At 33.7% G+C, this 21,932-nt stretch overlaps 1 protein-coding gene across 1 annotated transcript; it reads left to right on the forward strand.

The window, feature by feature from the left end:
• Positions 1–3,222: 3,222 nt before the first annotated feature.
• Positions 3,223–21,015, forward strand: LOC133191272 (uncharacterized). Its single transcript, XM_061327026.1, has 3 exons — positions 3,223–3,745; positions 18,363–18,518; positions 20,819–21,015. The coding sequence occupies exons 1-3, from the start codon at positions 3,223–3,225 to the stop codon at positions 21,013–21,015; spliced, it is 876 nt and encodes a 291-aa protein (XP_061183010.1).
• The last annotated feature ends 917 nt before the right edge of the window (positions 21,016–21,932 follow it).

Genomic DNA, 21,932 nt, shown 5'->3' on the forward strand with positions numbered 1-21,932 from the left:
AGTGGATCATCTGTTTGAAATTTAAAATCATGTATGCATTTTCAAAATATGCATATTAAAATGTGAAGATAACAAGCAAATCATGCTCAAAAGTTCAATTCAAGAAGAACTATACACAGGGAAAAGTTGCTTACATGATATTCATGTGATTATCTTTTTATTTGAAAAATTATGTGAAAATCATGTAAAAATTATATAAATATTTTTTCATGCCAATATCATGTGAATAAGTTTGAATGATATTCACATAATTTTTTTTTTAGAACTTTCATGTGAAGTTTTCTTTGCACGATATTTATGCGATATGCTCTCCATGTGAAATTCATATGAAAGTTATGTCAAAATGGCTTAAAGTTTTCCCATAAATTTCACATGTCTTGTTTTCCGTCTCTTTCTCATGCAAAGAATTCACATGAAATTCATGTGAATTTCATATAAAATTTATGTAAGCCACTTTAGTCTGTGTAATGTGTACTTTGATAACATCAGGAGTGAGATCAGATCAAGTAGGAGTAGCCTTCTCTGTCATTACTTTTATCATAAAGTTTAGTTGTCAGTTTTCCAAAGATGTGTTTCTCCAGTAAAACATCCAAATATGAAATAGATGTGTAGACACTGTGGTGTCTCTTATTTTAAGTTCACTTTGAGATATCAAATAAAGGTATGTATGACTATGAAAACAGTTGATTGATAAAACGTCGTCGAAATATCTAAATGTCGAATTGAAAGATACAGTAAGAATTTTTTTTCTTTTTATTTTCTTTTTAAATAAATCCTGCTTCATAAGAGTACAAAAATAGATCCGTTAGTGAAGGGACACAGTTATATCCATGGAAATCCCAATATATTGTTGAAAGACCTGGTCTCCGACGTCCGCAGAGAGGTTTTATCAATGAAGAAATCGAGAATATTTTTAATATCAACTTAAATAAAAATTATGTTTAACAAAAATTGAACATGACCAATCACAAGATATGAAATTTTAAGAGTTCCATTTTTACTGAAAAAGCAGTTGTCTATCATGAAGTCTGGTCTCTCATTTCATGAGTAATGGGTGCATATAAAGTGTTAACAAGTCATACACTTTGATGCTTCTAATTTTGGTAAAATTTTCTGATTTCAAATTGTCTTCAAATTTGTCTTTTTTAGACTTTTTTTGTATCCATATTGATTAATATATACAGAAAGAAGTCTTTCCACTCAAAATTAGGAACTGCATCTGAAGAATACAATTAAATGGAATTAACTACGAATTAAATGGTAAAAAAGCCCCATCGGTGGCTGCATTTAAATCTAGATTAGATAAAACAACACTAAAACAAGAACAAAGAAAATGTCTGATTACAGAGAGGGGAAAGCTAATTTGAATTTTCGATTAAGAATCAGAGCTAGTAACTTCAACGCAGACATTTCAACAATTTATAACAGAGGCTTCCTCATGTATTGATTGTTGCTATTTCTATGTAATTTTGTTGTTGTTGTTGTTGTCAACTATACTATGAACGAAGACAAGTTCTATCAATAACTTAAACAAAATTCCCCATCAACATACAGTAGTGTGCAGAAAAATGATTGATTATGAGTTGTAGACAAGGAAAAATAGTTAATGCTGTACATCTTTATATTTAAAAAAATGAAAAGTAAATCCCAAAGATTTAAAACAACGAAAATCAGGGACGAAATACTAAAGTAATCCTTTATTATAAGACGTCATTAGCAATGTTATTTTTAAAAGTAATAGTGATTTTCGAAACCTTAACTTCATGATGGTTATAGTGCTAGGTGACAAAAATTACTATGTTCAGAGTCACTGACCTTAAAGTTAATGATTTCATATATCTACTCCTAGTGACAATATAAAACCTATAGAACGGAATCATTCTGTATAAGATTGATTACCTCAATTCTACAGTGACGTTCGTATAAAACTGCAATTATAAAAACAATCTTATTCTAGGTTTAGGAAATCCATTCCACAGCTCTAAAATAATGACACAAAAGGCAAGAAACTTGTCCACAGGTTTGCACAACTCATTAAAATGAATTGAAATTACTGCCCACTTAATGAAGAAAAAGACGTTGACATCAGAACCATACTTAGGTTTATATAAAGCATACACCGCACTTAACTTTGCAGTTGAAATATTGATTATTCACTATACATGGTATAAACATATGAATTAATTATTCTGTCGGACATTTCGTACCAATTGAAGTACGTCGGGTTCAAGAATCAGGATAAGGTAAAAGAAAAGCAAGAAGAGGGTTGCACTCATCTTCAAACTATATATATGTGACCCTTTAAAATGAAGTTTTACATTTGTACGCCTCGCACTGTATGTATCTGAATACCTTTTTAAATACAAATATTGTCTTACTGTGAGTTGTGTTGTTTCTGTATTATACTAGTATAAAGGTACCTAAAAAGTAAAAAAAAAATATTTGTAATAACCATTACAAGAATGTAAATAGACCAAAAAGAACGGCTTTCCACGATTTAAAAATCAAAGATTATAAGAGCTTTATTTTAATAAAATACATTTTATTTTTGAAGAATGTTCACATTCTTTTTGTCTTGTGAAATGCATGTTTTCGCCCTTTCTTATTCCTTCTAAAGAACCCTAAACAAATAAATAATTGACAGATAAACATTGAAATTTGGGAAGAAAAATGGATATATATTAATAACACAACTTCCGGAAAAATGTATCTCGAAACGACGAGGTGTTTTACTTAAGCACAATCAAAATATTCCTATTTTCTTTTGAGAAGAAGCTGAGCCGAAAATTGAAGACATTTATTCAATGTAATATGAAGAAATTTCTTAAGTTAATTAAAGTATTCTTTTCATAAATATGATCTTAATGTAAAATGTATTGTAATCTAAAGTAATCATTTCTTATTATCGCTTTGCTGAAGGGCTTTCTAAGTCAAATTTCATATCATTAGGCTGATAAAAAGATTACATGTCTAATGTTTCTCTTTAGGAAAAGAGGAAAAACTTCTTCTTAACGCTTGTTCGGGGATTCATATTTTCTCAACACAATCGTCTAAATCTAGAATTCGAAAGAGTGGTAATTAACGGTCATCTCCAGATGGTGCTACATCTTCAGCGTGTGTTTTAATCAGGGCTAACCTTGTAAAAATATTGATCAGATTATAGATATATAACAAAGATTACAAGCAACAGATATCGTCGTGTGTTTCTGACATCTGATGCACATGAACAAAAGCAAGGGAACCAGAGATAGAGGGATTATGGTGGAAAAGTTTAATGAAGCATTTTATGAATCCACCATTTTTCTCCGGATCAGCTTTTTTTCTGCAAGTATCACCCTTCTGATATTTGTTGCGGGAATATTTGCCCCGTCTTGGAAATACTTAGAGTTTACTCTTCACTTTAACAACTTAGATACCAGCGATCCCTCCATTTTAGATACCGAAGTTCCTTCCAGTTTTGAAGATTCCAGTATACATCATAAAGATGTGGCCTCTGATTCCAATATGTCAGTGTTGTACGAAAACTGGAAGAAGGAATATAACTTTTCATATTTTGAAGATACTGACTTTGCAGAGCATTCTATGAACACAATGAACTTATCTAATAGTTCCAGTGAATTATTTTTCTCTACTTATGATACTTTAGAGCTTTTCACGGCCCACATCGTCATTGGACTTTGGGAAACAAGGGTTTGCACCAAATTTCTTGCTGAAGAAAATTGCATACCACCATTTAAAACACAAGGTAAACTTTTTACTTATTCTTTACCACTTACCTGTGCATCTATTTTTCTATCTATCATCTTTCAGTTTTTTTACTTATATCTTTTTCTTTTCATCTATCTAGCTAGCAGTTATTTCAACTTTTATTGAATATAAGTTAACATCTATTTTTTCATTGTTTTTTCTTCTTCAAACTTTAATTGTACGCGTGTCAGTTGGAAATAGGAAAACTTGTAAAAACACAAAACTAATTTCCACATACCTCTCTCCCTTCGAAAAAGAAACCGCATAAAAATAATCTAATTACAAGCAAATGGAAATTTGACTAAATATTTCAGACAGTAGCTTTTTTCTAGATAATACTGATACAAAGCGTATCTTGGATTAGCGACAATAAAAAAAAAATAAAAAATATGCAAAAGATTGTTATTTTTCAGCTTTATAATTTCCTCTCATGAAATGGGATTTATTTTGCCATCATAACACATTTTTTTCCTGGGTAAAGGAGAGGGGCCTTTGTCAAGTGTATCATATTAATGATAATTGTAGCAGGTTACCCATGTCTTTGTAGTTTATCATTGTCACCTATATACAGGCTCCGATCTGTGGTTATGGATATTACAAATCATAGGCTTTTAAAAGCACCACGTTTTACGGAAGAAAATACAGCTAAATCTACCCGTTTTTCCCTTAACTTCAATCTGCCAACAAAAGAATTGACGCAGTTAATATAAGTAATATTCTTAATCACAAAAGGGTTCAGTCTTGTATTCCACTTTTATTTCCAATTGAAGACTACACCTTGTATTTCCTAGAAATATACATTGTTTATTGCTTCCAACCTTTTTAATTACAAGAAAACTTTATAGATATTGAGCATCTGATACATAATCCTCCATTGTGTTCATGTTATTCTTCATTCTACAACTACAGTCCTGCTGGACACGTTATTACTGGTGACGTAAATATACTTAATAATGAGGACCTTAAATCACTTATTTTAAAATGACCAAAATTTCGGGAACCCCGTTCCCCCAACTGGAATCAAAATTTCCATAATATTATGAATTCTGAGGAAGATTACCCTAGGCGATGGGCCAGACATGAAAAACAAGACATTGACACTTCGTCAGAATGGATTAAATGTATCAAATGTCTGTTAAAATCTCGCATTAAGCGATTGAGGGGCAATGTGAAAACCATCTATCCTTCCCTGTTAAATTATTCAGAAGTGAAAAAAGAATAAGATCGACTACACGATCAGTATGTACTGGTCCCAGGTGACAAAGCAGATAAAAACCTTGTCTTTGTTTGTAAGGCTCATTTTTTTAAATTGTATTTTAGAAGAACTGGGATTTAATTCTACAAGTGGCAATCCAACTTTACACCAATAGCTCCCTTTCTAAGGAGGACATTCTTCAAAATCATATGTCAGTTTTGATTTTTTTTAATATTCCCAACAACCAAAATGAATTTGAATTACCATATTTTTATTGGATTCCGAAATTTCATAAAAAATCCTTACAAACAAAGATACACAGCGGGTTCCAGTAAATGCTCTACCAAGCCTCTTTCTTTACTCCCCACTAAAATATTACCAGCAGTGATGGAAAAATTCAGGAGTACTGTGCAACAAAATATTCGAGAAGTGGCGTAAATCAGATGTTGGTACTTAAAAAAAATTCCAAGGAACTTTTGGAAAATTTGAAATCACAAAATTTAAGCAAAATCAATGACATAAAAACTAACAACTTTTCAACTCTGTATACAACCATTCCCCACGATAAATTAAAGTCCAGGCTTTTTGACATCATAGACAGCTGCTTTTTCAATAAAAATGGAAGTCATAAATTTCCTTACTTTGTCATTGATCATTTGCAAAATTATTTTGTTAAAAAACATTCTGATTGTACACACATGTCCTGTGAAGTTGATATTAAAAAGATGCGTGAGTTTCTGATTGACAATATCTCTGTGGTTTTTGGAGACCAGGTCTTCAAAAAATCTTTTTGAATTCCCATAGGTAAAAATTGCGCCCCATTGTTAGCAGACATATTTTTGAATTCATATGAAGCAGAATTTATTCAAAATCTTATACTTGAGAAAAAGAAGTCTTGCTGTGGCCTTCAACTCGACATTTAGATATATCGACGACGTATTGTCAATTAACAATAGTTATTTCCATTCATATGTCGAAACGATATACCCAAGTGAGCTTGAAATATAAATTATACCACAGATGCTGACACATCAGTTTCATATTTGGATATTTTACTAGAAAAAGACGTTAATGGTAATCTAACAACCAAGCTTTATGATAAACGTAATGACTTTAACTTTAAGTTCCCCTACTAAAGCAGCAATACACCCTTATTACCTGCATATGGGGTGTATATCTCTCAGTTGATTCGATACACAAGAACATGCTCTACGTATGAACAATTTCTAAAACGAGTTAAGTTATTGACAAACAAGTTGATGAAAAAAGAATATCAACAATCTCATTAAAAGTCATGATTTGTAAGTTTTATGGTCGATGCAATGAGTTTGTCAGCAGATAGAATCTATCATTAAGTCAAATGCTGACGGACGTTTTTTCATACTAATTGTTATGCCTGAATTGTCGACGGAATTTTCCGTTATTTCCCGATCATGACAAGGAGCACACGGCGGGTGTGACCGGTCGGGAGGGGATACTCTCTCCTCCATGGCACCTGATCCCACCTCAAAAACCGAGGTGGCGCCACGAAAATTCCATTGGCATCGAAAGGAAGCTTTATGAATTGCCTAGATAGTCGTGAGGTCTAGTGTGCTTTTCCTATACTGCTAGGAGACTGATTCAGCTGGTCGAGAGTCCAACCCCGGGGTGGGGCGGAAATGGGTATTCTTTTAAAAGTGAATTCTCTGTGATGATGATGATGATGATGATATATATATCTATATATATATATATATATATATATATATATATATATATATATCGTTCGTAATATTAACTTTCAGATTAAGGAATATATAAACAAGGGTTGTTCAATAATATTTGTCCACTAGCTCGAGTACAAAAAATACAAACAGTAATAATTTTCAGAAAAAACTATTTAATTCCTTAAAGATAATGTAATCCGCATGGCCTCTATGCACTTCTTAAGCCTCTTAATCCAATCATAAATTCCTGATTTTGTTCTTTCCTGATTTTTGGAATAGCTGTAACACACGGAGATATAGAGATATCTCAAGTACTGAGAGAGATATAAATTGTCTCCCAGAATGTTTTTATATACAGCATTTGGAAAGAAAAAGGAATCTTATTGAGAACGGTATGGTGTGCAAGCAGGATATGCTGTAACCTCAAACCCTTGCTGCTGCAGATATTCGTTTATGATTTGAATTTAGTTGGAGGTAAAGAGAATTGTTTTGGGCGAAATACATGTAGTGCAGACTAGGTGCAATTCATCGCCAAAAATGCATGAGGAAGGTTTATAGATTATAGCAAGAGTGCATAAAATATTCTCAAAGGGAAAAAAGCACATAAAATAATCAATAGTCGTTAAATGAATTGACTTAATATTTCTAGGCTTAAATTCCATTGAAGGCTTTTTTATTATTAACTTTGCTGATTATGAGTATAGCACTCAGAGTCACTTATCAAATACATATGAAAAAGTCGAAGATAACTTACAGTGATCGATCTCAAAAAATCTATAATACAATTCCTAGGAAGAGTAAGCTTCCCCTGTCGACCGGTCACACCCGCCGCCGTGAGCCCTATACATTGATCAGGTAGACGGAACATTCCGTAGTCAAATTCAGTAAAAACAAACAACAAAGACCTAACAATTGGTTGAAAAAAGAGAGCCCAAATACGACCATACGATAGGTTATATTTGCAAGGTCTTTATAACGACCATAACATTTAGGAAATGCTGACTTCAAACGAGGTTGTTGAAATCCTGCCTCGGTTTAAAAAATGATATTCGGAGTATGCTCTTCAGTATAGAATAAGTTGGGAGATGTAAACACCATATGATGCGATAGTGGGATGTTGCTAAATAAATAAGGAATGCTGACGATTGAAAAGCTTAAGTCATCTTGTTTGTCATATAATTAGATTGTTAGTTGGCCCTTATCGTCTATAGTCAGTAAGGCATCCAAATATGAAACAAATTTGGCAGACTCTATGGAGTCATTTATTTCAAGTTCACTGGGATACTCGTATATCGATAAATGAATGAAAGTAACTATTGTTAATTGATAATACATTGTTTTTTCGTTTGTATGTTGTTTAACGTCCCTCTCGAGAATTTTTCACTCACATGGAGACGCCACCACTTGCCGTTGGAGAGCTGCAAATCTTGTCCTATACTCGGCACTTACGGCCATTGAGCAGTGAGGCATCTTTTTTGTGCCAGCACCTACTGCGACACGGGACCTCGGTTTATACGGTCTCATCCGAAGGACCGGTCTCCACGTCCCACAGTGGGATTCGAACCCGCGACGTAAGTATCAACTCCTTACTCCGCGACTCTAGAGCAGACGCTCTAACCACTGCGCCACGCGGGCGACCTTTTTCTTGTGTAAAAGTTTTTGAATAAATTCTGCTTCATAGGAATATAAGAAAAGGTTGGCTAATAAAGAAGCACAATTAGGACCCATTGGAATTCCAAAAGTTTGTTGGAAGACCTGGTCTCCAAAGACTACATAAATGAGGAACTCAAGCATCCTTTTAATATCAACTTCAGAGTACGTGTGTAGAATCAGAGTGATTTTTAACAAAGTAATTTTGCTGATGACCAGTCACAAGATAGGAAAATTTCCGACTTTCATTTTTATTGAAGAAGCAGCTATCTGTGATATCAAAAAGTCTAGTTTTCAATTTTTTGTGAGGAAATGGTGTAAAAAAAAAAGTGTAGAAAACTCGTACGTTTTGATGTTATTGACTTTTGAAAATGTTGGCGATTTTAAATTTTCTGAAAGTTGTTTGGGGTGTTTGAAAATCCACATCTGATTAAAAAGAATTCTAGAATATACTATAGCACAGTACGTCTGACGTTTCTCTTTAGCAGTAATTGATATTTTTGTAAAGAGTAAGGATAGGGCTTAATAGAGCATTTGTTTGACCCTGCACCGTATCTCTATTTGTAAGGATTTTTATGAAGTTTAGGAATCCAATATAGGTAGTGTAGATCGAACTCAACTTGGTTGACTGGAATTTTGAAAGTTTTAAATATTGAAATGTGATTTTGAAGAATTTCATCCTTAGGAAGTGAACTGCGAGTATAAGTTGGATTTCCGATTTAAATTAAAACCGAGTTCTACTAAAATACAGTTAGAATATTGAGCCTTGCAAACAAAGACGATGTTGTTACAAGCCTTGTCGGCTGGAACCATAACATATTGTTTATGTAGTCTTTCCAATTCTTTAAACACTTCCGATTTGGTGAAAACGGAAGGATTGATGGTTCGCCTATTGCCTTTTAAATTTCTTATGCGATTATTTAATATATTTCTAAAACATTTTATCCATTCTGGCTAAGTGTTCAGATCTTTCTTTTCATATTTAGCCCGACGTCTGGCATAATCTTCGACAAAATTCATAATAGAAATGATGTTTTGTTGCGTCATAATCGGGCAAAACGGAAAGACAATTCAGTGTGAAAATAATGGCCTAACAATTTGTATGAAAATCGTCTGTCAACAGTCGACTTAAATCGAAATGTTAAGTTTAAACGAGACTTATTTTCTTGCTTCTTCAACTTATTTGTGACTAGGTTGCCTTGTTTTAGAAATTGTTCGTACATAGAGCATGCTCTTGTGTGTGGAATCAAATAGGAGACATAAATTCCATATGCAGGTGATAATTGTATATTACTACATAAATAAGGAAGTTGACGATAAAAAAGACATCACTTTTGTCATCATGTTTTGTTGTTAGGTTACCATTAACGTCTATTTTAGTAAAATATCCGAATATGAAAATGAATATTGTTAATTGAAAGAATGTAGTCGATGAAATATATGGAGATAACGAACAGTATTCAAGCTCAAAAGTCCATTAAACAATACAAAATAGGAGCAGAGCAAACACGGACCTCTAAACATCAGAGGTGGGATCAGGTGCCATGGAGGAGTGAGCATCCCCTGCCGACCGGTCACACCCGCCGTGTGCTCCTTGTCATGATCGGGAAATAACGGAAAAATCCGTCGACAATTCAGTGTGTAAATAATGGCCTAACAATTAGTATGAAAAAACGTCAGTCAGCATTTGACTCAATGGTAAATTGTATTTGCTGACAAGGTCATTGTATGGACCATAGAACTTACGAAATGATGACTTTAAACGAGACAGCTGATATTCTTGTTTCATCAACTTGTTTGTCAATAATTTACATCGTTTTAGAAATTGTTCAATTGTTCAATTGTTCGATGCATCTAAATGTTGAATTGAAGGCCACAGCAAGCGTGTATTTTTAACAAAATCATTATGCAATTGACCAATGATAAGGTAAGTAAATTTACGAGTTCCATTTTATTGAAAAGCAGCTGTTTGTGATGTCAAAAATTCTGGGCTTTAGTTTATCGTGGGGAAATGGTTGTACAAAAGTATCTACATCTGGTTAACACCAATTCTCGAACTTATTGTTGTACAGTACTCCTGTAGTTTTTTCTTCACTGCTGTTATCATTTTAGAGAAGAGTGAAGAAAGAGGTTTAGTAGAACATTTACTGAAACCCGCTATGTATCTTTGTTTGTAAGAATTTGTATGTAGTTTAGGAATCTAGTATAGATAGGTAATTCAAATTAAATTTGATTGTTTGGAATATAAAAAAAAAAAAAAACATTTTAAAACTGGCCTATAATTTTGAAGAATTTCCTCCTTAGAACGGGAACTATGAGTTTATGTTGGGTTACCAATTGCGGAATTAAATCCAAATTACTATAAAATACAATCAAAATAATGATCCTTACAAACAAAGACAATCTTCTTACCTGCTATGTCAGATGGGATTAATGATTAATGAATAAGACATGCCCTAAGGGGAAAACCATGGCTTTCAAGTATCCTCGATGTCTCTTAATAAGCAATAGCTGTAGCACTGTTTATAATGAACAGCTGCTGGTAATCATAATTTTCTGTTGCTTGAGTTTTTGGCTCACCTGAGCCGATGGTTCAAGGAGGCTCATCTGATCGAAGAATTTCGTCTGTTGAGTGATGTGTATCGTTTGTCGTGTGTAAGCATTTCAAAATTTTGACTTCCAGAATCACTATTCCCATTTCAGCCAAATTTTACTCAAAGCAATGAATGATGATGATTAAAGATAAAATGATAAAAGAGAAATAACTTTCACTGATCGATCTCAAAAATCCTTTAAAACACGAATTATAAACAGGGTCAAACACACGGACCCCTGACGTGGAATCGGATGTTTAGGAGGAGTAAGTCTCCCCCTTCGACAGGTCACAGTTGCCTTGATATTTTTATATTCATCATGTAAACGGAGTAATCTGTGGTCAAAACTAGCATATAAAACAATGACTTAACAATTGGTATCGAACATGTCAGTCAAAATACGACCCAATGAAAATTTAAATTTGTAAACGACCATAGAAAGTGCAAAATGCTGTCTTTAAACAAGTTTGTTATAAGCCCTGTAACATGTAATTATTTTCACTAGCCTCGGATTAAAAAATAATCATCGTACTCAGAGAATACTCGTACGTATCAAATCAGTTGGGAGACAAAAACACCATATGCAGAAATACTGGAATGTTACTATATAAATAAGGGAAGTTGACTATCAAAAGCTTAAGTCGTCCCGTTTGTCATATAGTTAACCATAAGTTATTTATTATTTATTTATTTATTGTCATTAACGTCTATAGTCAATAAAACATCCAAATATGAAACGACACCAACAGAGGTGGTAAACTTTGTGGTGTCTTCTAATTCAAGATCACTGTTCAAATTGAATTGCAACACCCTGCTTCCAGGGAGGATAATCAAAAATAACGAAAAAAGGATAGGATCATAAAAAAATCTTCTGAAGAAACTTAATATATTGGTAAATATAAATTTCATTATTGAGTGTAAATTAAAGCTTATATAAATCAACGCCCTAAGGGCTAGTAAGGGGTCGCAATAAGGACCCAAATTTAACTTAGAATTATATAGGAAGGTCCACAGAAAGTTATTTCATGGCAGCATCCCAGTGTGACTTTAGAACATGTGGGATTTTATTTTGTTAGGACCAGCATTTCAAAATCATTACACGCAAGTGGCTCCTTTATAGTATTGATTGGAATTTATTGATATGTACACTTATTACTTTTGGGCCACAAAAGAGAGGTCAAGATTTACAAATAGATAGATGGAAGATAATCCCCATTTTCAGAACGTAGGACTATAATAAGTCATACTAATATGAAAGCAATCAATTGTAGATTAGATTCAATTTTCTTTAAACCATTGGTCTAGGGCAAGGCAACAATGGAGGGGGCGGGTTTAATAGTGTAAAATCAGAAAAATGGAAAGTCTGTAAAAAAAAAAAAAACCCAAGAACAGAGTCGTAACAAAATGTCGTATTATTGTAAAAAAGCTGCATCATATTTAATCATATTAACATGCAAGCATTGGTGTTCTTTGAATTTTGTTCTAGTCATTGCCCAAAGGCTTATGGTGGGTCTAGAATGGGGATCATTTATTAACATAGGTATATATTGGGTAAGTTTTGGTAGCCAACTTATACTCATAGTTCCCTTTCTAAGGAAGAAATTCTTCAAAATCATATGTCAGTTTTGAATATTTTTAATATTCCAAACAACCAAAATGAATTCGAATTACCATATTTATATTGGATTCCGAAACTTCATAAAAATCCTAACAAACAAAGATACATAGCGGGTTCCAGTAAATGTTCTACCAAGCCTCTATCTTTACTCCTCACTAAGATATTAACAGTGGTGAAGGAGAAACTTCAGAGTACTGTGCAACAATATATTCGAGAAGTGGTGTAAATCAGATGTGGATACTTAAAAATTCCAAGGAACTTTTGGAAAATTTGAAATCACAAGATTTTACCAAAATCAACAGCTTAAAAACTTACGACTTTTCAACTTTATACACAACCATTCCCCACGATAAATTAAAGTCCAGGCTTTTTGATATCATTGACAGCTGCTTTTTCAATAAAAATGGAACTCGTAAATATACTTACCTTGTCATTGGTCATTTGCAAAATTATTTTGTTAAAAAACATTCTGATTGTACACACAAGTACTCTGAAGTTGACATTAAAAAGATGCTTGAGTTTCTGATTGACAATATCTATGTGGTTTTTGGAGACCAGGTCTTCCAACAATCTTTTGGAATTTCTATGGGTACCAATTGCGCCCCGTTATTAGCAGACTTTTTTGTATTCATATGAAGTAGAATTTGTCCAAAATCTTGTACGTGAAAAGAAGAAAACACTTGCTGTGGCGTTCAACTCGACATTTAGATATATCGACGATGTGTTGTCAATTAACAATGGCTATTTTCATTCTTATGTCGATACGATATATCCTGATGAACTTGAGATAAAAGATACCACAGAGTCTGAAACATCTGTTTCATATTTGGATATTTTACTTGAAAAAGACGTTAATGGTAATCTAACAACCAAGCTTTATGATAAACGTGATGACTTTAACTTTTCAATCGTCAACTTCCCTTACTTATGCAGCAATATACCTTCATCACCTGCATACGGGGTATATATCTCTCAGTTGATTCGATACGCAAGAGCATGCTCTACGTATGTACAAATTCTAAAAGGAGGTAAATTATTGACAAATAAGTTGATGAAACAAGAATATCAGCTGTCTCGTTTAAAGTCATCATTTCGTAAGTTCTATGGTCCATGCAATGACCTTGTCAGCAAATACAATTTTTCATTGAGTCAAATGCTGACTGACGTTTTTCATACTAATTGTTAGGCCATTATTTACACACTGAATTGTCGACGGATTTTTCCGTTATTTCCCGATCATGACAAGGAGCACACGGCGGGTGTGACCGGTCGGCAGGGGATGCTCACTCCTCCATGGCACCTGATCCCACCTCTGATGTTTGGAGGTCCGTGTTTGCTCTGTAGTGTATAATGGACTTTTGAGCTTGAATACTGTTCGTTATCTCCATATATTTCATTACATATATTTGTATGCAAGCATCCATGTAGTGTAAATTCAAGTCATGGTCCTCAAAACTAGGGTGGCGTCACAATATGGGGTTAATTGTTATATATGGTAATATATTTAAAATACAAAGAGATCTTTACAAATCTTTTCTTCTCACCCAAAAATGGACAACAGTTATTCATATCATATTGGTGTTATTCATATCAGCATTCAGTATCCTCATAATTAGTTAAATCATGGCTTCCAGGGCAAATATCGGACCACAATAAGAGATCAAAATTGAACATATATACGTTTATATTCAATATAGGGTTAACCTTAAAAAATCTCCTTTTGATAAGAACAAATAACCACTGTAAGATGTTATTAAGCAAGCATGTTATTTGATTCAATTTTGTTCAAGTCATGCGTTTGGAGATTAAATTTTAATACCAGAATATATATATATATATATATATATATATATATATATATATATATATATATATATATATATATATATATATATATATATATATATATATATATATATATATATATATATATATATATATATATATATATATATATTAATAGAATTTTTACATCCTTTTTTAAAATTAATTTTAGATTAAATTTAGTTATTTTATTTTTGCATTGAAAATATAGCCTTATGTGACCTAAGAATTTCCAGCTTAGCCTTGAGACTATTAATCAACATTATATCTCACTCTTGAGGCCATGGTAACCAGAAGGTATATACAAAAGGTTAAACTATTAAAAGCTGCAGAAAAGTTCAAATTCTATTGAATAAAATTAATGTGAAGGGCTATCATATTATTTTATATTTTTATATTGTTATTTAAACAACCAATAGTTTTTTTTAGAAAAAGGCATAAAAAAGAAGTAAACAGTAAATGTGTAATAAAGATCTCCGTTGTATCTACATATGAACAGAGGGTATCAGTATTGTAAGGTTTTATATTTGCTTTATCTAAATTAAAGTTAAATTAGTTTATATAGATTCTCAAGACTTGTTGAATTTACTCAATAAAATCAACTTTTTTTTTCATTTGAAAAAGATCAATTCGTTTATTTCTGCTCTAGAAATATTAATGCGAACACGAGTGTTTATAGAAAAGTCAATTATTCACATTGTTTAAAATCGGTCAGTAAAGGACTTTTGCGAGAAGCGCTGACTTTTACAATCGACGACTTACTTTTACGCTAGGACAATATATGGAAGCTCTGTTGCGATATAAATATTGAGCTTAACAGTTAATTAAACGATAATAATGGGCCATTTCAAAGCACATTTTACGTTGTCGAGGAAGGGACCAGCAACCACCCTACCCTCAACCCCCACCCTTCCCACATTGATGAACTCTTGCTTAGTTTTCCTTCCGGAATGGTTTTTTCTTCCTTATTTGATTCCTTCAGAAAATGAGATTGGAAGGAGATACTACCCCTCACGAATAAGGTAAATTATTTAATTATGGATCCCATCATCTCTTGCGTTGATTGCATGCCGGTAAATCATGTTACTGCCCTTAACACCATACCTATAACCACTATTAAGACTTTCTTGGCTATTGTCAAAACCGTACCTCCGTACACAAGGCAAGTTAAATGTCAAAGTAAGCCGTAGACTGTAAAAGTCACTGCTTCTCGCAAAAGTCCAATATTCCGTGTCACATGTTGAGAGAGAGAGAGAGAGAGAGAGAGAGTTAGCGTACATCAGTGTAATCTACTTCCCGATTACCTCATTTTATTAAAAGGAATACTGTAAACCAACTTTTATTCGCGTGCGAGAAATATTCGCGAGTTTCGCGACCTATTTTATCTCGCGAATATTCATCGCCGCGAACCGATTATTTCGCTTTTTATTTGTAGAGAATGTTTCCTCAGTCGCGAAAAATAATTGTCGCAGATTGATTTCAAAGTGACGATTCGCGAATAAAAGATGACGCGAATAATAGTTGGTTTACAGTAATTGCTAAGCTTTTGAAGATTTATTACATTTAATTTTGTAACAAACTTGTTGTACCCATGGGAAATATAAAACTATGTAATATGGTTTCCATGTTTCACGAACTGAGACCATCTCATATCCAAATTTTCTCCCAACTTTTCTTTTGGGACTAATTTTGTGTGCCAAACATTGATGACAAACATTGCCATATTTTGTACGAGTTTGAAATTGATTTTACATTTTTTTTTTTCATACCTGTTTCTTTCATTCGGTAAGAGAGTCCAACAACAATTTTAATTGCTTTGAAGCAGTGGGGCAAGCAAGTTCTCTATTCATAACAGTTTAAATGATGAATTAATCCACACACTTATTTTTTTTCTTTTTATTTATCAATTTTACTTATTCACTGTGTCTGTGTCAGTTTGAAAAAATTATTTGAATCAAAACGGCATATTGGTTCATTGAATAAAGAACAGAGAATAGCTTCAAAAAAGATGTCAACAAGAAAAGAAAATTCTATTGGATTTCATCTCCAGAGATATGCTGATGTTTGTTTCTAAATGATTAGACCATTAATTCCATAAACCCTGATCGTTGGAAACAGTTTGCCGTCGATTTTCATTCTGGCTTTCAATTTGGTGAAAACTTCATTGTTTGCAATTGTTTATTTGATTTTTTTCCCAGTGAAAGAGAAACTTCGGATGTACTGTACAGCAACATGTTCTAAGTTTAAACAAAACCAATAGATTCAAAACAACGACTTTCCAACATTTTATCAAACCATTCCCCATGATAAATTAAAGACCACACTTTTTGACATTCTTAACAACTGCTTCATCAATAGAAAATGAAACGTAAATTTGCATACCTTGTCATTGGTCATCAGCAAACTTATTTTGTTAAAAACATTCCGGTTCTATACAAAAGTACTCCAAGGTTGATATTAAAAAGATGCTTGATGTTCTCATTGACAATATCTATCTGGTTGGAAGACCAAGTCTACCAACAATATTAGAATTCACATCGTCCCTAATTTTACCCCATTATTAGCAAACCGGTACTTGTTTTTGTCTTTATATGAAGCAGAATTTAATATGAAACTTCTACATGAAAAGAAGTCTCTTGCTGTGGCCTTCAAATCGACATTTAGATATATCAACGGCATTTTGATATCCAGTGTCATTCTTACGTTGATTTGATATATGCAATTAAACTTGAAATAAATGACACAACGCTCTGACACATCTATTTTGTATTTGGATATTTTACTAGAAAAAGATATTGATGGCAAACTGACAACTAAACTTTCTGATAAACGTGTTAACGTCTACTTTAATATCGAATCGTCAACTCCACTTATTTTTGTATTAATATACTATTATCACTTGCATATGATTGATTGATATTATTTGTATGTTGTTGCAAGTCCCTTGCAAGAATTTGTCAATCATAAGAGACGTCACCATATACCATGAAGAGTTTCAAATTTAGACCTTTACTCGGCACTCAAGGCCATTGTGCACTGACTTTTTTTTACCCTGCCAACGCCTACTGTGACAAGGTACCTAGGTTTTGTAAGATTTCTACGAAAGACCGAGACTCTCTATTCTAATACGGGTGCTTGGCGAGGGAACAGTCAATATTTATGTTAACGTCTTAGCTGTAATGCGGCACTGGGAACGTGAATTGAACCGCGAACGCCCTACCACTATGCTACTGCAACTGGTCACCTGCAACTGGTTTTTGTCTCCCAGTAGATTCGTTTAGAAAGAGCAAGTTCTGCATATGGACAATTTCTAAAACGAGACAGGCTATTGACAAATAAGTCGATGATACATGGATATAAAAAATCTCGTCAACATTTCGCAAATTCTATGGTCAATACAATGACTTTGTCTGCAAATACCATCTGCCATTAAGTAACTTGTTAACTGACGTTTTTCATACAATAACTAAGGCCATTATTTTCACACTGAATAGCCTATGGAATTTTTTCCGTTTATCCGACCATGACAAAGGCAGGGTAGAGAGGGGGTGCTTTCTACTTCATGGCACCTGATCCCAACTCTGTTTTCAGAGGTCCGTGTTGGTTTTGCTGATAATTTACATTGCTTGAGTGGTTTTTTTTAGAATGATCGTTGTTCGTTATTTTCACACATTTTTATTTCATCTAACAAAAATCAGTGAAATATGTAGAAAAAAGAAATTTTATTATGAAAAACGAAGTTTATTTAAACTTATTTATTTAGTTTGTACTCAAAGATTATCTTATGAGCAAATTTTATTGTACAGCCACAGTATTTCAACAAAAAAAAATAATAATAATAATAAAAGTAATATCATCCATGCGAATTACTTTGAGTGGGATATTTTGCATTCTTTATTCTTTGTTTTTTACTTGTTTTATTTCAATGATAAATGCATTCTACACATGTAATTATTTATCTGAATAGCCATTTGGTTATAAGACATTAACATGCATTGCTTTTGTACCGTCTAATTTTTTTTGTTCAGGACACAACTGGATCCGTCGGTCTCGGGGGTTTTGTGTCTTGGCCCTGGGGATGGCGCTTCTGACGGTGGTCCTCATTCTTATGTGCCTTTTCCTCTCCATTGCTGCTGACATGCTGCTAACCCATGTAATGACTCTCCTTATTAGCATTCTCTCAGGTAACACCTACAATCGAATGGTCTTAGATGTGATATCTCAGGTTAATCTGACAATCATATTGTCTTAGATGAGATATCATCAGATAAGATTAACGATCAAATTGTCTTAGATGATTTTTCACGTTGTACCTAAGATTAGTTCAACTAGGGTATACGGAAAAGTAGATCCGTAAAACCGATAAACATCTTTCAAATTTAAAACAAGGAAAGAAATAGTTCCCTTTAGAAAACAAAAAGTGAGTGTTTTGCCTTATTACATCAAATAGTCAACCAGAGAAAATAGTCTACAAGAAGAGTTTTTCCCTAAATGGTTGAAAATTTGACACTTAACCTGTATTGTCATCACAAAGGTCGACAGGTCCTGTCAAGCAAACAATCTGTCAACCTGTCGACCTGTCAACCCGTCGAACTGACTTCCCGAATACATGTAGACTGTCAAGCAAAGAATATGTTAACCTGTCGATCTGTCAACCCGTCGACCTGTCAACCTGTCGACTCGTCTACCTATCGACCCGTCAACAAAACATTCTGTCAACCCGTCGACTTGTCATGCTGTCGACCTGTCAACTCGTCAAACTGCTGACCTGTCAACTCGTCATCTCGTCTACCTTACGACCTGTCAACTTTTCTTCTTGAATACATGTAGACTTGTCAAGCAAACAATCTTTCAACCTGTCAACCCGTCGAACTGTCTTCCTGGATACATGTTGACTGTCAAGCAAACAATCTGTCAACCTGTCGACCTGTCAACCAAACATTCTGTTAATCCGTCGACTTGTCATCTTGTCGACCTGTCCACCAGTCTACATGTCCACAATTTTTATCGAAAAATTCTTACGCTTCATAGAATTTCTCCGAATTTCCTCATATTCTTTAGCATTGTACATTATTTCTTCAGCCCTTTGTCGTATGAAAATATTTACCGGTACTACTTATCCATATATCCTAGTTGACCCCTAAGATTATGTTGTCTCAAATGAAATTATTCTAGCGAGTCTATGGGTAGTAATTTTCTTAGATGGATATTCTAAGATAACTCTTACGATCATGTTGTCTCAGATGAAATATCTCAGGTAAGAGCTACGAGCATGCTTAAGATGAAATATCTAAGGTAAGACCTACGATCATGCCTAAGATGAATTATCTCAGGGAAGACCTGCTATCATGCCTAAGATGAAATATCTAAGGGAAGACCAACTATCATGCCTAAGATTAAATACCTCATGTAACTTACCATCATATATTTTAGAAGAAATACATTTATTATATACCCAACTGTGTATCACTCAGTTTTACTGTTGATTTTATGCAATCTTCTAACAGTGTGATCCGACTTTTCGGATCACCACACTGAGATTTCTGAATCCATATCACCCTTCTCTGAAACTGATGACGTAGTACAAAGCATGCATGACTTTTTTTGCTTATCAAATAGTTCTTTGAAAATGTACATGTATTTCGTTTAATGGATAAAAATTGTATGATTGATCCCAAAATTTTTTTTATAATATTTTGCTAATTGTAGAGGGTATAGAATAAATTAATCATTATAACAGTAACTTGATCTGAAGAGCAGTGTCGCGTCTCGTTGACATGTGCGGGTCATCAGATCAAACACGACTCTCCGTGTTTCGTTTGATCTGATGTTCCGCGCAAGTCAACTCAACGTGATACGGCTCTTCGGATCAAGTTACTGTTATTTTAATATATGTGTATCTCAGGTGACTCTTTTCATCAGACTGTCTTTATGAGATATCTCAAGTTCTTCTTGCGATCATATTTTCTTGGATGAAATATCTCAAGGAACTCCTACGATCATATTTTCTCAGATGAAATATCTCTTGTAAGACTTAGGATCATATTTTCTCAAATGAAGTACTGGTATCTCCGGTGGCCCTAACGATCATAATGTGTTATCTGATCAATACAGAGGGTTCGTGGTGGATGTGAATTGTCGACAGGGGACGCTTACTCATCCTAGATACCTGATCCTACCTCTGAGGTGTCCAGGGGTCTACGTTTTTGCCTTGTTCAGGTTTCGTATAGTTCACAGGACATTGACATTGCTCATAATTCATTATCTTCGACTTTTTCATTTGATATCTCCTTCGATCTTTTTGTATCCGACAAAGTATTTTCAGCAAATCCTAGGATTATATCGTCCCCGACGAATTATTTGCGATAAACTGCAGTATAATACGAAACGGAAACCTTGTGCTAGCTGATATTTGAAACGCAGTAATTGTCGTCAATATATTCACTCTCTAAGCATTATAATACTTAAATTCTCTTTTTTCCAGTGAGCAGTATCGCAGTGGGTATCCTCATTTTTACTACCAACCACACAAAGCTGGATGAACACACGATGTTCAATAACATGGGGATGTTTCAAATGTTAGTTTCTCAAGTGTCATGGGCTTGTTGGCTTAGTGCCAGCGCTATCCCCTTGGCAGCCATGACAGTTATCTTCTTGGGACTTAATTTAGTTTTTTTCTGACTCAACTCAAGTGCTAAATATTTCTGTATTGTACTTTTTTTGTATAATAACTTAGATGTTTAAGATTGTTTTTCTTGAAGAAAATATTTTGAATAAAATAAGTTTATAATATTCAAATAGTTTTTACATTTCATCTAATAAAATGTATGTATAGGAACAGAATATTTTGGAGTTATACGTTAGATGGTCACAATTTGGACGCATATCTGTATTTTCATTGTTTGTTGACAAAATTTTGTGTAACCAAACATATATAAAACACAAATATGTTATCGAAGTCCTCTGTCTCAGGGTCAGAAATGATTAGTGGTGTACTTTCTCATTTTAAGCAGCAAAGTTAAGGTGGGCAATGGAAATATATGCGATGTTCTGTGATTAAAGATACGTATAATTATTCTTAATCAGGATAGCGATTCTACTTTACTTTACTACTATCGGACAAATATAATGTGGTTATCAACTACAACATGTATGATTTTATGACCTTGATCTTTGACATTTTGACCTTTTTTTTTTTGCCACGGGCATTTGTGGTATAAAATATCACGACAAAAGCTCTAAGCTTCTCGATGTATCGCCCGGAAACGAAAGGATTACACACAGACAGACTGATAAATGGACGGACGGACAGACAGACCAAAATTGATAGCTGATATTTGAAATGCGGTAATTGTCATCAATATATTCACTCTCTATGCATTATAATAATTAAATTCTCTTTTTCCAGTGAGCAGTATCGCAGTGGGTATCCTCATTTTTACTAAATAGAGACGTCGCCATATACCGGCGAAGGGCTTCAAATTTAGACTTTTACTCGGCACTTAGGGCCATTGAGCAGTGAGGGTTCTTTACCGTGCCAACGGCTACCGTGACCTCGGAAAGACCAGTGAATTTCACTTCTAGTGCCGGGCGCTTGG

The sequence above is a fragment of the Saccostrea echinata genome, unplaced genomic scaffold (assembly GCF_033153115.1).
Source record: "Saccostrea echinata isolate AGI-Se365-2 ecotype Australia unplaced genomic scaffold, CSIRO_AGI_Sech_v1 ptg000023l, whole genome shotgun sequence".
Classification (NCBI taxonomy): Eukaryota; Metazoa; Mollusca; class Bivalvia; order Ostreida; family Ostreidae; genus Saccostrea; species Saccostrea echinata.